The sequence below is a fragment of the Balaenoptera physalus genome (assembly GCF_965194825.1).
Source record: "Balaenoptera physalus genome assembly, chromosome: 5".
NCBI classification, from domain to species: domain Eukaryota; kingdom Metazoa; phylum Chordata; class Mammalia; order Artiodactyla; family Balaenopteridae; genus Balaenoptera; species Balaenoptera physalus.
This window is the reverse complement of record NC_138884.1, coordinates 35117401-35135883: the sequence shown is the minus strand read 5'-3', so window position 1 is coordinate 35135883 and position 18483 is coordinate 35117401. Positions and strand designations below refer to the sequence as shown.

General features: G+C 36.3%; 1 protein-coding gene across 1 annotated transcript in view; it reads left to right on the top strand.

Annotated features, from left to right (window-relative positions):
* The window catches only part of IQCM (IQ motif containing M), a 513905-nt gene that overhangs the window by 241707 nt on the left and 253715 nt on the right, over positions 1 to 18483 (top strand). Inside the window, exon 10 of the mRNA XM_082463432.1 lies at positions 10137 to 10335. Coding sequence (XP_082319558.1) covers positions 10137 to 10335 — 199 coding nt within the window. The remainder of the gene's footprint in view (positions 1 to 10136; positions 10336 to 18483) is intronic.

The following is an 18483-nucleotide window of genomic DNA, read 5'->3' as shown; positions in this document are numbered from 1 at the left end:
TTGTCTTTTCCTAGCATCATATTTTTTTAATCTTTCCATTAACTTCTTCATGCTTAACACATTTTCTCTTATTTTGTGTGGTATCATTAATATAAAAATATCAAAAGCAGTTTATATTATTAACTAAAAGGAAATAATACATTAGCACACAGAGTTCATTCTCAATATCTAGGCGAAAATTGTGAACCAGGATTGTAATCTACTGTACTATTACCATGACATTGTACTTTTATTTTCTGTGACAAAGATTTCTTCATATATCTTCCTTGAGGTCCACTTGAATTTGTTTGGCACCTCTAACTATATTGCAAATAGTATCTCCTTCTTTGTTCAGATAAACTATTGTATTTCATGAATAAAACACATATTCTCTTTTGATGTCTTTCAGCAGTGAGCTGTTAATTCTTTGCAGATTCATCTGACTTTAGTGATAAATTTTCCTTTCATTGAATTTCTAAAGTACATAATTGTTTTTTAAAATGACTGACTGATTTCCAAGTACAGAATAGAAAAATTGATGGGTCTTTAACTCATAGAGGAAAAATATTCTATCGTTAATTCATAATGTTAAAGTTGTAAGAAGTTCAAAAGGTGGTCATCAGCCCTTCACCTTTTTACTATTTAGTTTGTTTCAATTCTGGATGATAAAAACATTGTTTAAATATACCATCTATGAAGTGTACCATTTTAGAACCCTTAAGTTCCTCTCTTTTTTTCATTCTTTGAGATTCCAAGCATCCAGATAGTTCATGTAAATATGTAGATGAGGAATAATTATATATTTTCCCTTCCTATTTTGTAGCATGCTAGAACTGAAAGGGTAGTAGTAAGCGGATATGACTCACAAATATGTTACTGAAAGGCAAAACTGTGCTAAGAACTCTAAATTTTCTCTTTTTTGATATAATAGAATATAGTACATTTACTGGCATATCTAAGTATGAAATTCACATTTCAGAGTCTGGAGATTTAGCTAGGTACTTTAATGTTTCCTTTATATCTCTAAAATTACTGCATTTGTCCATCATCATTTTTTCTGAAATGGGTCAAGTCCTCTTATTTTATCTCAAAACAATTTTACAGTTTACCACCTAATAACTTTCCTTTGGTCTCTTCTAAAATTTGTTAATTACTAATGTAATATTAGCTTGTTTATGGTATCTTCTGTGAACAGATTTTGTTTTCTGGGTCAGTACCCAGCCTAAGCATTTTTTGAAAATAAATTTATAATGGATAATATTTCTCCAGTGATACTTCCTCTAGTTGTATTTTGTCTTTGGGGAATTATAGAATCTCAGAGTTTAAGGAACCTTAGAGATTTCCTACTGAAACCTCTATCCAAAGGGTGAATCTCCTCTATAACATGGTACCTACATCACCTCTACTTGAAAACTCCAGGGATTAGTAATTACTCTGTTCAAGTGGAATCCATTTCATTCTAATTAGTGCCCTGACTTTGACAGTTCTCTCTGTGAGGCTCAGCACCTATCCCCCTTGATCTGGTACCCACTGGTCCTGATTCTGTCTTCTTGAAGCCACTCTAGTTACCAATTCTTTCTTTAGATTCTCTCTTTCTATACACACACACACACACACACACACACACACACACATATCTTTATTAGATTTATATATTTATTAGGATGCTAATTCAAATTAGCTTAAGCAAAATGGTAATTAAATCTGTTTGCTCATATAAGTAGAGATTCCAAGAGTGTGGAGTATGTCGGACATCTGTTCTTTTTATCTGTTTAACATCTTAGGCTCAACTGATTCAACAGGTTCAAGTAATGTCTTCAGGATGTGCTCTCCTTTCATTCATTTTAAATCTCTGCTTGCCCCTGTTTGGCCTTAAAACCTCTTACTACAGACTTTTTCTCCATGTGGTAAGCAAAATGGTTGGCTTCCAGCTGTTTGTAATTGACTTACTTCCTGCTCTTACCAGAAAGAAAGGTCTCTTATTAGACACACACACACACACACACACAGAAATATTCTGGATGACCTTCCAGCTTGGATGACATGGCCAGCCCTAGACAAATCCTAGTCATACAAGTGGAGAAGGAGAAGTGCAATTCCACAAGGGAAAGGAGGTGAAAACAGAGGAAAGGAACAGGTGCCCACCATACTCAAAAGTATTCCTCTTGAAGTGTGATGCTTAGGAAAGAACACAGTATTTCAGATGTAATTTTATGAATACAGTGTAGAGTGGAACGAAACTGTAGATATTCTAGATCAATTCATGAAACCCATCATATGTCAGCTTTGGGGGTCAGTTTCTTAAGGGCAATACTCACATTGATTTCAATTCCAAAAAATAAATAAAACCCCAAACAAGCAAACCCTGAGCCTTTCTCAGATATTCTAATGTATCCCTATTCTGTTCTTTTGCTATCCCTCCCTTCTTTTCTTTCTCTATCCCTTTTTTCTTCCCTTCATCTATTATATATTGCCAGGTATACAAGGAAAAGTAGTTGCTGTTAGGGAATTCAGAGTATAGAGGGGTGATAGACCCAGAGAATTAAGTTATGTGGTAACTACAATGATGGAGGAAAGGTACCTAACCATCCTCATGAGTCTGAGAGGAATTATTTGTACAATCATATATATTAACCAATTGCAGAGCTTTATAAGCAAAGCTATCATATGTCAACATTGGATTTAGCTCCTTATCACTTTTGCCTGAGATAGTTAGCTCACACGTTACCTTTTCAATAATCCCACACCAGCCATAATACACTATTTAAAATTGCAATTTCCACTCCTGCTAGCTCTCCCCAACTTCCTTACTCTGCTTTATTTTCTATCAAAGTATACATTGCCTTCTAACATACTCAATAATTAACTTGTTTACTGTGATTACTGTCTGTCTCTCCCACTAGAACATAAGCTTAATGAGGACAGGGAATTTTCTATGTTTTATTTATCAGTGTATCCTCAATGCTAGAAGAGTATCTTACACTAAATGAATGAATGAATGAATGAGTAAATGAATATATATTTGTTCAATGCATGGATTAAATTTTTGGATCTTTTCTCTGCCTTCTAATGATTTTTTTCCCTTTCAGGAATTTATAACTCCTGTCTCAGACTTTCTGCTCCTTCCTGGGTATCTTCACTGGGATATCCCATAACCTTCTCTCAAAATTGAAATAATTATGTTTTCCCTTCCCCATGTCTTCTCTCCTATATTCCCTATCTCAGCTAGTAATGACACTATCCACCCTACCACCCAAGACTGCCCAGTCAGCCTATATTTCTCTACCTTGTTTACAAAGATTTTATGAGAATCTTGAAATTTGCCCTCCTGAAATTGAGAAACATCATAAATCATTCCCTGGTATAGTAATATAGTGAAAACAAAACAAACAGTAATAAAATTAAAACAAAGGAAATGAATTCAGGATGGCATGGCATCCTTTTTGTACACATTCTGGCTCTTGGCACCACTACTACTTTCTTTAGTTCTTCACATACCATCTGATTGATAACTAATACGATCTGATATTAAACAAACACAAGGCCACCTGCTTTCGTCAAAGAAGCAAGGAAGCACCCTCGCCCCCCAACTCATTTCTAATAAAAACCTCCCTCTGGGCAAACTTGCAGAAAACCAAACTGACTGTATCTTCTAGCTGTGTTTACATTGACAGGAACAAGAGGGCTTAACTACAAGGAAGTGGTATAAGCTGGCTGAACTTGAAATTGGGACAAAGGTCTCTCTACAACTATTTATCATCTCATTTTAGTGCTAAAATTCCTGCCCAAGGGCACCATGTTGGTTCCCTCTGCTTCTGACCCAAACTCCAAAGGACCATAAAAGGGCAGAAAAGAGGTGCAGACCCTGGTCCAGGAAATCACCACCCATTTCCATGAACCTAAATGACAAGACCTCTGCCCCATACCGCCCCTTTAGCCCCTTTTCCTATGAAAATCTCACCCTTGCCTACACTCAGGGAGAAGGGGCTTTTAGAACAAGACCTCCTCCTTCCCCATTCCTTGGTCAATGAATAATTTTTCTGTCTGCTGCTATAAAAAGTAATTTCGCCTTATTGATGCGAACAATAACCGGGTAGGGAAAGAAGCAGACATTATTGGTAACAATTCCTGTGTGGAATCAGAAGGAAAACATCTGAGAAACAGCAAGCAGAATAATGAGAGGGAGAACACATAAGTTCTCATCTCTAAATCACAGTAATCCTACCCAGAAAAGTAAAATAAGAATGAATGGATGTCTCAAGCAGAGAAAATCAGATTTTCCATTATTTTTTCATGGAAGCACTCATACAGAGGGAGAGTAGGGAGGCAGAAGCATGGGGAGAGGGGGTTACAAAGTCCCATGCCTCTCCAGGTTGTTCCAAAGACTGTCCACATTTCCTGTTTTTCTAGTAGAATTTGACTTGCTTTCTGACCACCACTCTGAGTATGCTTGCTTGAGGGTCTCCTCAATTCCTGGAAATGACAGTCCCTAAAACAGTTATGTGGTTGGGAATAAAATATTGAGTATAATATCAGAAATTGTTTTTAGAATCACCTGAACTGTTGTGGGGATTTATTTCATTACCTAAAGCCCGGTTCTAGGGAAAAGTTATCTGTGGACAGGCACCGATCTTCATTGTCTGCTCTTTTGGAGCAGAGATGAGAGAGACGGATGGCAGGGGGTAGAGCCAGCTCTTCTCCATAACTGACCAAAGTTTGGGTTGAGAGCAAAGGGCTACCCCAAGAGGAATAAACGAATGTTTTGGGAGAAAGACTATACAACTCATTATGTTCCCTATTGCATAGATAAGCTCGTGAAAAATGGACAACTCTGGTCGCTGTGCCACAGAAAAATCAGCTCCCATTACACCTTTGGCATAAACACCCTAGTCCTTACAGACATCTTCAGCGGTAATTTTTTTCAGTGCCCTTCAGATAAAAACACATAGGTACAATAAAAAGGTGGTTTAAATGTTTGTTTTAGAGAGAATTCCCTGGAAGTGCATCATGCTTACCTTGCCCATAATGTCAGAATCAATTAAATTTGAACAAAACCAGTGTTTCCTCTCTGCTTTTGTTTTTGTATTGTCTGAAATGATAATTTCAGTTTAATTCATAACAAATAGTGTTCCTCCAAAAAGCTGATATGTGCAGGAAAGAATAATTGCATTTTTTTGAACTGAATTTGGAATTTAAAAAGCTCTATCTTGTTTTGAGGAAGAACTGTTAGAAACTTGAAACCAAGCAGCAGCAGCAGCAAAAGTAAAACCCATCTTTCCAGAGATATGACATGATGGGCTGGGAGAACGTCTTCCTAGGAAAATCAGGTATGGGGGCAGGGAGAAGAAATCCTCCCAGCCCATTGTAACATTTGCATTTCTGGATAGGTACTAGTTAGAGCACTTGAGGTTGTAAACTGTTGAAGCCAAGTACCCTCAGAGGCTTTAAATAGAATATCAACCTCATCCTTTAATATGATCTAGTGAAAGAGATTGCTATGGAACTGGGAGCTACCCAAAATAGGAGGGGTCTTGGGTTTCTTGGCTCAGGGCAGGCTAGCATTGTGAGGAATGATCAGAACACAAAAAAAGTATGGAAAGCACAGAAGAAAACACATCTCATTCACATATTTAAACTATTTAAAATTTTTGCCTTAACTAAACTGGTGTCTATCTTCCGCTTCAGGAGGATTGCACCTATTTTTAAAAGTTCCAGGAATTCTGTTTTGATTTTTTTTAAGTGAATAGGTTTTGCTGGCATGAAGTACTAAACCCTTGGGAAGATTTGAAAATGGAGTACTAAATAATATTGAGACAAGATTTTTCATGGAAATGTGTAACATCCCTGTTCTTAAAAATCTCTATCACCCATGCTGAATTTAATGCATTGTTTTTAAACTGAACAGACCTCATATAGGACATTAAAGTAAGCCACAAACTTGTTTCACTTGTTAGCCAAGTTGCTTTCAGATCCAACATTCAAAGCATGAGGGCATCACGTGTTTCTACTTCAAGGCTGCAAGTACAGGAAACGAAAGCCCTTGACACAGCTTGGTAGCAGAGGATCCAAATCAGAGTAAATTGTGTAAATTATAACTAAATTACAAAGCATTTGGACAAAGCAGGCATGATAGTCTAATCAGGAAAGCGGTGATATTTACTTCTCGATAATGCAGGTTGAAAGAGGAATTGGGGGTAGGGAGGCATCACAAATCTCTTTTAATGTATTTCTGAACTTGGCAACCTGAACTGATTTTGTCACATATTTGCAGCTTAAAAAGTATTTGGCTTTTACAACAGCCAAAATAAGTGTCCTTTAATTACTTTCAACCTATGAACAGATGGGCAAAGAGTGCTTTTATAAATGGAACATACAAAATACTTCAATATCAGCCAAAACTAATTAGTAGCAATATCTGAAACAAACTCTAAAACTGATGTAGTGTTTAATATATATTATCATATAAGCATTAGCAGTTGAAAGGAAATTCCCTGTTCAAATGTTTGCCAAGCTCAGTGTCTAATGTTTAGATATGATTAACTTACTAATTAACTTATTGTATCTTTTCTCACATGCAATCTTGTTTAATGATTCCTTCTCTATCTGAAAACTATTTGATCTGATACCTTGATCATAGCCTAGATTCACAGGTAGGTAACTTGATTCTACCTCTTGATGGGTGGGGCTATAAAATCACATTGCAAAGATAGGGACATAAGGAAGCGTTAATTGGCCATCAGTGCAATCAGTTTATCACAGTGAGCTCCTAATACATTTATATTAATAATATTTTAGTTGTTATATATTTAACTTAAGGAGGAGACTTTTGTTTGATTTCTTTTCATGGTTTGGACTTGGATAAATAGGACAGCTTTCAATGTATTGACTATTTCAATATTTTCAATAGTAGTGCTGAATTAAGTAAAACTATGGATCATTGTACTGAGTTCAAAGGTCATGGGGATAATCGAGGAAAAGGCATGGCCGTGAAGTGGCAATGGCACATAACAAGCTTTATCTGGGCATCATATGGACAGCTTTGCGTGAGAGGGGAAGTCCCTCACAGCAGAAGACCTTCTAGAGATCATGACATAGAGCCATCATCCAGAAGGGGAAGAGGGTAAGGGAACTCCTGTGGGAGTGGGAGAGTCAGAGGGGGGCTTACGTGTCTACGTGATATCACTGACAGCAAGATGAGGGTGTCTCTGGGTCAGAGAGCTCCAGTGGGCAGCAGTGGCTTGCGGTCTTTTATGGCCTCAAGGTTTGTCTTATCTATGGCTAGTAGATGTTGGTTATAGTTTCATGGGACATGCAAAACAGGCAGGCTCTAAATGGTTAAAAAATATGCTTGTTTGGGCCATATTTAAAACAATTGGATGTTTAAGAATTTTGAGTTTGGAGCCAGCAGGCTTTTGAGCTAATCCTTGCCTAACGTAAGAAGTAAACAACATAGGGGCCAATATACAAGGGCCATTTTTGACTCATTTATGTAACAACTATGCCACACATACCTTGCCATTTCTAGCATTCCTCCTCTTATATAGTGAAGGAAAAAAATCTTTGGTATGGTCTTTCAGCCATCTGGGACACCCAAAAGATAGGTTAAAAAGACATCACAACAGTTTGTTTTTAAATTTGGGGCTTGAATTTGAATTGGAAAGAATTTTCACAGGAGGCACAGTATCAGTAGAAGTTATAGGTGCCTTTAGAGTAAAAAAAAGTAACATAGCTACAAGTAACATTAAATATTAGGAATACCAGATTTTCTAAGTAGATCACAAGGAAGAAGAAAAAAAGATTTATAAGCCTGATAGGAGAAATATTTTTGTGATACAGGAACTTTTGTTTCCTAGGGAAACTATAATGAAGGTAGTGAACGATTTTTCCTCTGTCGTATTAGGAGCAGACTGTTATTCAAAAATCAGTTTCTCAGTGTAACAGAAAGAAAATCAAATTCTAATTTTACTTTCTTTCTGTATACCACCTATACAACATTTCATAGTTGAGAATTCATTCACAGGCATTTCTCTATTTTAAGATTAAGCTTGCTTATCAAAAGTGACCTAACTTTGTCAAAATTTTGTATATTTCATAGCTTCTTTTCAAACCCATTATTTGTAAATATAATTCACTTTCCATCAAGCCTTCAATAAATTATTCTTCAACTTTAAATTTCCCTTTCTTTTATTTTTAACATTCCAATTGTTTAGAGATGTGCTATTGACGAAAGTCCATATGGCTAGGGCCTAAGATAAAATTCTTTTCTTCAATTGATAAAAAAACAGACAAAACGTATCCATCATTTTGTAAACATGTTTGTGTTTCCTTATAATCCTTTTAATTAATGTAGTTCTAATCACTCATATCAACTATAGCTTTTAACGAAAAATAACTAATTTCAATTCTCCTTCTCCCATCCCCCGACCCCCTCCCACACTACATATACTTTTCAGTACGTGACTAAGAACTCTGTGCCATTCAAGGCAACTTAGGAGACCAGCAGAGATGCGGTGACCGCTGCTGGTACTTTAACAATACGCATTACACGTCACTTTACAGTCAGTCACACATATCCCTTTAAGATTTTTTTACACCTTATTGTTAGAACATGAAACTTTGACTATAAAGTTGGCTTATCTAGGTATTTCTAGAAGACTTATTTCTTCTGAGAAAAAGGAGAAAAAGTCATCAACTCAGGGTCCTTTAGATTTCACAGTAGGTCTTGAAACTCTGGCCAAGCCAGAAGTGACCATTTCTATTTCATCCTCATTCCCAGTTTATCTCATACATGGAGGCCTGTTCATAAAAATTGTTATATTAAAGGAGCAAAAATACTCTTAGAAGGCAGAGCTCCCTCTTTTCTAAGCTATTCAAAATCAATCTTAATTTAAACAAACAAAAAGAAGACTTTGCCTTTTCTGGTAGCTTTGTCAATTTGAATATTTCTCTACAGCACATGTTATATTTTTGACTCATTAATCTACAAAAGTTTTCTCAAGAGAGAGAATAAGAGAAAGAACCAACCAAAGATACAAAAGAGCTACAGTTACAAGAACATCATACAAGGCTAACTTCCTTTCTTTTGCAAAGACAAAAAGGACATTTTTCATTTATATACACAAACACAAAGAAATAACAGCCTCGGTTCTGTATCTTTAACAATAGGTCAAAAGTAAGTATGGAGGACAGTTTTCTGTGCTTGAGCAAATGTCACTGATCAGTAGTGGCTACTTTTTGTGCCAGGATCATACTGTCTTGATAACTGTAGCTTTGTAGTATAGTCTGAAGTCCAGGAGACTGATTCCTCCAGCTCCATTTTTCTTTCTCAAGATTGCTTTGGCTATTTGGGGTCTTTTGTTAAAAAAATAAAAAATAAAAATCCAACAACAACAACAACAACAAAAAAGATGTTTGTATGCTAAAAATTGCAAGGAAACTACACTTTGAACTTTGGAAGACTTTGAAAAAACAGACTACCTATAAAAAATGCAACAGATATATAAAGGAAAAAGACAGAAGATTGCCAAGGTTACAGACAGTCTGTTCATAGTAGAAAGTCTGTAGTTTTCTCACATGGTCATCATCACTGCAAGGACGGACCATCCATATCAGCGTTGCAGGGCTTGTCATGTTTTCCAGTATGATCCCTCACTTCTGCGATTCTGTAGTCCATGGCCCTAACAATACACTACCCTGCCTCTCAGTTGAGTGCATTTGGAAAATAAAATTACTTTTCAGATGATGTTTGGTAAGTAGAGTATCAGTGCCAAATAATTTTGAAGCGATCTTTAGTTTAAAATAGCTTCTGGGACAGGAAAGTTATTTTTACTAATGTGCCCTGTCATAGGAAAATATTTTGTTCCTTAGATACTATATCTGTCTTTTGAATAGTTGTGGATAAGCTTTGACAGATTCACTTTCTTTTGGGTTTCCTTTCTTCAGAAGGTTAATTTATACATGTTATATTAATTCTGGCATATTCAACCTTCTTTGGAGAACCCTATTGGAATGTTCAGTTGATATACCTATGAATATTATGTGCTAATTACAATATATTTCCTATTTCAATATATTCATTATGAAAATGAATTTAAGACTTTTTAGAAGTTTATTTTTCTTATTAACTATAATAAGAAAGTTCTATATTTTGTTTTTAGCCCAAAATCTATTCTAAGTAAAAGTGATAAACTTGACAATAAAGTTAAAAGAATTGGACCACACATAGAAATCTTCCAAGTGTTCCCGGGAAGGAAAAAATTCGCAATTACCAAAAACATAGTTAGAATGGTCATCGTCATGCAGGCACTTGTCAGAGGGTGGCTCGAACGCAAAAGATTCCAAAGAATAATGATCAAGGTAAAGCATATATTGAATATTATAATGTGTTTAAAAAGTCTTTTATTCTTCCAGTTTTATTGAGATATAACTGATATACAGCACTGTACAAGTTTAAAGTATACAGCCTAATGATTTGACTTACATACATCACAAAATGATTACCACAGTAAGTTTAATGACCACTCATCATCTCATATAGATATAAAATTAAGAAATAGAAAACAAATTTCCTTGTGACGAGAACTCTCAGGATTTACTCTCAACATCTCTCATATATAACATACAGCTGAGTTCATTATATTTGTCCTGCTGTACATGACATCCCTAGTACTCATTTATCCTATAACTGGAAGTTTGTACCTGTTGACTGCCTTCCTCCAATTTCCCCTTTGCCTCCCCCTCTCCTCTGGTAACCACAAATCTGGTCTCTTTTTCTATGAGTTTGTTTGTTGTTTTTGAGGTGTAATTGACCTACAACACTATGTTAGTTACTGTTTCACAACATAGGAGTTGATACTTCTATACATTTCAAAATGATCACCACAACAAGTCTAGTTATCATTTGTCACCATACAAAGATATTATGTAATTACTGAGTAAATTCCCCATACTGTACATTTCATACCCGTGACTCACATATTTTACAATTGGAAATTTATACCTCTTAATCTCTTTTACCTGTTTCTCTCCTCCCTCCGACCCCCTCTCCTCTGGCAAAAACCTGTTTGTGTCTATGACTCTGTCTCTGTTTTGTTATGTTTGTTCATTTGTTTTCCTTTTTATATTCCATATATATGTGAAATCATGCAGTATTTGTCTTTCTCTGTCTGACTTATTTCACTTAGCATAATGCCCTCTAGGTCCATACAAATATCCTCTAGGTTGTCACAAATGACAAGATTTTATTCTTTTTTTTTTTTTTTTTTGGCTGAGTATAAGTATATAAATATACACATTTTTAGCTATGTATAAATGTATAAATATATACATTTATATATATTTTCTAAATATATTTAAAATATAAATATATATTTATATATAAAAATACATTTATGTATATACTTTATATATATATATACCACAAATTTTTTAAGCATTCTCCTGCATATTTATTTATTTATTTATTTGTATCTTTACTGGAGTATAATTGCTTTACAATGTTGTGTTAGTTTCTGCTGTATAACAGTGAATCAGCTATATGTATATATGTATCCCCATATTCCCTCCCTCTTGAGCCTCCCTCCCACTCTCCCTATCCCACCCCTCAAGGTGGTCACAAAGCACCAAGCTGATCTCCCTGTGCTATGCAGCTGCTTCCCACTAGCTATCTGTTTTACATTTGGTAGTGTATATATGTCAATGCCACTCTCTCACTTCGTCCCAACTTCCCCTTCTCCCCTCCCCCGTGTCCTCAAGTCCATTCTCTACATCTGCATCTTTATTCCTGTCCTGACCCTAGGTTCATCAGAACCATTTTTTTTTTAGATTCCATATATATGTGTTAGCATACAGTATTTGTTTTTCTCTTTCTGCCTTACTTCACTCTGTATGACAGGCTCTAGACCCATCCACCTCACTACAAATAACTCAATTTCGTTTCTTTTTATGGCTGAGTAATATTCCATTGTATATATGTGCCACATCTTTTTTATCCATTCATCTGTCAATGGACACTTAGGTTGCTTCCATGTCCTGGCTATTGTAAATAGTGCTGCAATGAACATTGTGGTACATGACTCTTTTTGAATTATGGTTTTCTCAGGGTATATGCCCAGTAGTGGGATTGCTGGGTCATATGGTAGTTCTATTTTTAGTTTTTTAAGGAACCTCCATACTGTTCTCCATAGTGGCTGTATCAATTTACATTTCCACCAACAGTGCAAGAGGGTTCCGTTTTCGCCACACCCTCTCCAGCCTTTATTGTTTGTAGATTTTTTGATGATGGCCATTCTGACTGGTGTACCACATCTTTTTTATCCATTCATCCATCAATGGACATTTAGATTCAGTTAAGCAGACTTTTGAATAGTCACCTTGTCAATATACCTATGATTTTTCTAAATAAAGTTCTGTCTACATTCTTTGGTTTAAGAAAATGTTATGAATAATCTACTCTTGTGACAGTTTCAGATTGTATCAAGCTGGAGACTGTGAACAAATGCCTAGCTTATCCTTAACCCAACAGTTCTGGGATTACTTTTACTCTAAGGCTGGGACCACCTATTTGCATTGATTTTGTTTCTCCTATGCTATCTGCTTATTCTCTGTTTAAAACAACTTTCCACTTCCCACACTCCTGAGTACTCTGTCAGTGCATAAACCTTCACCTTAAAAAGAAACTACACAAACATCCACACACCCACCTGAGCAACTTTTATAAACAGCAATTCTGACATTCAGAATAAAGCATAAGGAACTATTTTGGCTGGGCAAATGCAGAAGAACCTGAGTGGATGGATTTTGGCAAAACTTTGAGAGAATCCAAAAATGTTTCACCTTGAGGACTAAAGTTGTGCTACTCATAAAGGAATTTGGAAAACCAACTAGAAATAGAAGAATAGATCAGGAGTGCCCACTTGAATTCCTGGATTTTCTGGGAGGAGCCCCCCAAATGGCCTCTCATTGGGCACCCTGAATGAATTTCTCTGAGAATACAGGCTTGCTGTTAGAAGGTAGTCCATTGCCTATCAACGTGTGTATATTTATACATGCATTAATATGTACATATAACATACATTTGTAGTTCTGATGATTAAATGTGATAATGCATGTAAAACTCTGACAATAAGTAAGCATTCCATATAGTTAATCTTTCAGTAATTCTGTGAAATCGCTGCTTCACATTTTATATGTGAAGAAACTGATGCTCAGAGAAATTAAGTCATTTGACCAGAGTTGCCCTCCTGGTAAGTGACAGAGCTAGAATTCAAACCCTTGTCTGACCCCAAAGCCCATGCTCATTCTACATATTATATCATCAACTTAAACTACTTTATAGCTGATTGCTCCCTAATCTAATCTAAGGCCCTATCCCAGACCTATCTCTCTAGCTCTAGATTTAGGCATTTAATTGCCCATTTGCAAGGTCCATAGTTAAATCAAACTCCAAGGAGCCTTCAATGAACTTATTTTCTTCCTCCACAAAGCTCTTCCTTTCCTGTACTACGTATTTTGGTGAACTGTCCCACCACCCGTTTTCCAAGCTGTACACCTGGAGTTTTCTTAGTCTGCTTCAACTTTTTCACCCCCATATTCAGTTGATCACCACTTCCTTAACATTTCTTGTGCTACTTTTCCTCTCTGGGCTCTTACCAGAGCTCCTATTCATCACTCCTCACATGGAGAACTGCAGTTGTCTCCTAATTGGCCTCCCTGCCTATAGACCTACTCCCATCTAATCTGTCATATGCAATTGAGGAAATTCCACTCTGATGACCTTATTCCATTTCTTTATAGTCTTTTGATAGCCCCATGTTTCTTATTAGATGAAATACGGACTCTCTAACATAGTACACATGGCCTCCCTGGTCTGGCCGTTTCCCACTGTCCAGCCTCATCACAGGACACTTCTTCACTAATACCCTCTGCTCTAGCAAAGCCCAAATCCTTTAATTCCCTGATTGTTTCCTATTATCTTATGTTTTTAAACTGTTCTCTCAGAGTGGAATACTCTTCCTAATTTTCTGATAAACTCCAACTCATTCTTTAAGATCTTCCTTAAGTGTTCACACCTAGACACCTTCTGTGGTCCATCAAGCAGAGCTGATCTCTCTATTTTTGGTCGTTATTGTGCCCAGTCCTCTACATTTTGACCTTTTGTTTACACCTCTGTCATGGGCACTACAATTTCTGTGACCTGTTTAGGAGTACATACTCTTTACTTTTATATTATATAGCACCACATACTGTTTTGATACATGCATTCTCTCTCATTTTAACTATATTCACTTATTATCTGCTGTTTTTCTTGTTTGTATATGTTTATATTGTTTTCTGTCTTGTTTGCTACCGTGTCCAAAGGCTTAGAATAGTGCTTGGCATATGGTAGCTATTCAACAAATGTCTTAGAATGGATGAATTAATTCAACAAAATATAGTTGTAGAAGTTTATCAGGGCGCTCTAATGATTCATATATATACATATATATATAAACATATATAAATAAATATATCATACACATGATATTATGTATATGATAATATATTTATATTATAATTTAACTTAATTTTAGCATTTCCTGATGTTGGAGAGAACTGTAGCATCATCCATAACCTCTGGGACAAAATTAGTCTAGAAAATGTAGAGAACAAGAGTGAGCCCAAGATGATAGTGAAAAGGAGAGCTCGGCAAGGAAAATGTTGAATTTCTATGCGGAGGTAGAATTGAGATAAAAAGAATGGGAAGCCTTTTTCAAGGGTCTGAGCAAATATAAACTAGATTGTTGACTTTGATTTGGTTATGAAATTTGTTATGATCATTGATTTTCTTTTTTATTCCACCATTGGTGTGTATGTTGCGTGGCTGCTCTGTTGATACGGTTAATGTTGTTCTGCTTACTGTTGAAATGGTCATGTGGCAGGGCTGTAATGTATGCATAGTCCAGTTCCAGGACTGAGACTTGTGCAGGGTTGCTGTTGGGGGAATTCCTGATAGACTTTCTGGTCTAAAGGCTGCACAGCAAATCACTGGATAATTGTCAGCACTGTGGGAATCCCTCCACTGGGAAACTTCCATAGTCATATTGTTTGGCTGGCACTTCAGAGCTTGTGGCTGTAGACAGTATCTGCTAGAATGTTTCTCTAAAGTACCTCAGGAGACTGTATAGTTTCCACCATTTCCTGTGAAATGCTCTAGTTTGGGTTTATTTAGAAATAATGAAGCAGCATTGAATTATATCAGTCATAAGGAGACCACAGAGATTGCTGCCTTTAACTATCAGCATTATTTATTTCCACAATATCCTTTTGCTTTTAAAATTTCTATGTTGTTTGTTTGCATGTGTTTTGGTATAAGTTAATATGATCCAGAAAAAAATCCTAAAGACACAAAAACAGTATTTTCCTCAGTGTAATGCCTCTAAGATTTTAACTTAAAGATTTTTCTCTGAATATTTATAATTTACATTTAAAAATTTTAGTCTTAAGTTGATATGTTCAGGTGCTGTTTGTCAAAAATACTGAAATTCTAAAACATTTGAATGGCTGGTGGTTGCAATAAAAAAGCGTTCAAAATTGGTTTTGAATAAACATTTGTTGAATAAGTAAAATTGGAGAAATCCTGGAAATCTGAATTTTAATATCCCATGCATAGATCAGTGGTCTTTATTCTTTTGGGGGTTACAGAATCCTTTGAAAATTTGATAAAGTATGGATTTCCTCTCATTATCTAAAAAAAACCCCAATAAGAAATAATAAGAAAATTCTGAAGCCCATTCATGGACCTGTGGCACTGGTGACCTTGTACAGAATAGTTTTATTACATAAATGTGTTAACTCTCAGGTACTGGGAGAACTATATTAATGTATTCCAGAACACTTTTAAAAAAATGTGATCATAGTTACTATTTACTAGATCTGATATCTTGCCTGGTGCATAGAGCAAATAGTCCAGACAGAAATGGAGGTAACCAAGTCTTAGGTATTATTAGAGAACTTAGAAAGACCACTGAACCCAAAGGACTGTGTCTGGTGTGGGGGTAGTGTCAACAAATTGAGATCTGGGGGATGAAGGGTAGTTGTGTTTTGTCATGTAGACGGGGAGGTTGAGAGAGTTGTAGGCCCAGGGAATCTCAACAGCCTTAGGTGATACAGAATTTGGGGGCTGGTTGGGAGGACAGTGGCAGTAGAGGAAGATGAAGGTAGGAGCAGATTAACAATGTTCTTAAAAACCATGCTAAGGAGTTTATACTTTATACTTAGTGTATGGGAATGGATGACTTTAAAGCAGGTCAGTGACATGAAGAGATTTTTTATTTTAGAAAAATTACTGACTCTGGACAATGAATTGGGGAAAGAAGGTGGCAAAATTAGAGAAAGAACAACTAGTATGCTTTTTCAGTAATCCAGTGCATGATGGTGGTGGCTTGGGGTAAAGTTGGAGAAATGCACAGTAGGTAGGACATTGGGTTTGATTAGATTTGGAGATAAGGGAACTGGAGGAGTCAGGAATGGATCCTAGGTTTTTGTCTTGGGCAACCTGATGGATGATTGTGAAATATAGAACTTCGGAGGAGTGAGTAGGAGAGGTGGGAGGAAAGGAAAGGAGACAGAGTCCAGTTTTCAACATTGAGTTTGAAGTGCCTGTGGAACATCCTTGAGATGTCTGGGAAGCAGTTGGGTATATGAGTCTAAGCTCAGAAGGAAGATTGGGCCATAGGGAAACATTTGAGGTTCGTCAGTAGTTCTTAAACTTTTTCCACCTTAACACACCTGAAGAAGAATATAAAACCATCCCACCCATAAAAGTGGATCAATTTAGCAATGATTCTCATTTTATCTCTGAGAAAGCTCTTTCCCCAAGTGACTGCATGGCTCTCTTATTTCATTTGTCTTTCTGTTCATTGTTACATTGTCAAAAAGCCTGCCCCATACTACCCTATAAAAAATAACACTCTGGTCACTCCCTATTCCATTTAAAACACTATTGTTCTTCATACCACGGACTGCCACCTATACATACATATTTGTTTATTGGATTATTGTTCCTTCCATCAGAATGTAACTCATTGTGAGACAGGAATTTTGTCTTTTCTGTTCACTACTCCACAAGGTCTAGAACTTTCCTGGCACATGTTTTTGAATCAATTATTTTCAACATGATGGTGAATGGGATGAGAGGATGTGAAATCTGGGAAATCTTTTCTACACATTTTGATTCAGCTCCCTGACCAAGGATGCCCTCTGTACTCTGCCCTCATCCATAGATTTGAGAATCATTATTAGTGATACTGTCTAGAGCCATTGGAATTGATGTCATTGTCCAGAGAGCATATGTAAAGTAAGGAGAGAGGCATGTAAAGGCAAGAGTGAGAAATACCAATGCTCAAGGGGGAAGGCAGAGATGAGGATTCCACAAATGAATTCCATAGCTAGAGAGGTATGAAGAAAACCAGAATATGCTAGATCAAGGAAGTTCAGACACAGTATAATAAAGAGGGTTAGATCAGTGATTTCCAGTGCTGCTAGGAATGAAGGCCTAGGCAAAAATAGGTAGAAGAACTAGTACTTCACAGTAGGAGAAACATAAATGGCTAGTAAACATGAAAGAAGCTACTCTTGCTAGTAATCAAAGAAATTAAGTCCCACTAAGTATCATATGGTAATGGAATTCTCCCAACAAGCAATCAATCCATTACTTTAAAAAAAGACGACCATATCAAATAAAAAGCTGACATATATTTGGAAAAAAAATTTTAAATCCTGATGTACGATAAGCATGATACATTTACACTTTAAATCAACATGGATTGGAAAATTATAATCAGTAATTTGCATTGTCTTTTATTTCAATATTGCTGTTGTAAATATCAATTTGTACATTTTTCTGATTAATTCTGTCTTGAGAAACATTTAGAAATATGGTGAAAGATTCACATACTGAGATGACATAGCATCATAACTGAGGCATATTTCTGTACAGAAGGCTGGCAGAGAGGCTTGTTATAATAAGAACCACACAGATGGACCATTGCCATTTTCTCTGACCCAACTTCTTAACCATGAAAACCTCCTAGGTAGCCTTCTGAATGCCTCAGATCTGAGAAGGGTTTCTTCACAAGACAGGTTGTGTCCACAAAAGAGGATTTATTAAATTCGGAGGAAAAACACTCATATTGGGTTTGGTGACTGACCAAATGCCCCTGCCCTCTTAGCAAATGTCATCATTCAACTAAGCAGCACTCCAAGCAGGGACCTTTTGCCTCATGTTCTAAGAATACAATTAAAACAATGCTTGATTCTTAATGATTAGCAAAAGAAACCTACTGGCAGATTTAAGCAGAAAGGTATTGAGTAGAATATTGAGCAGAGGTCTGAAGAATTAAGTTCAGGAACATGATGAAGGCTAGCCTAGATAACTCCTTAGACTCCAGTCAAATCCTGCACAGAGTCTGTTGCAAATGCTGAATCCTGTTCTGCTTCCACCAATACTACCCTTGGAAAATGGAT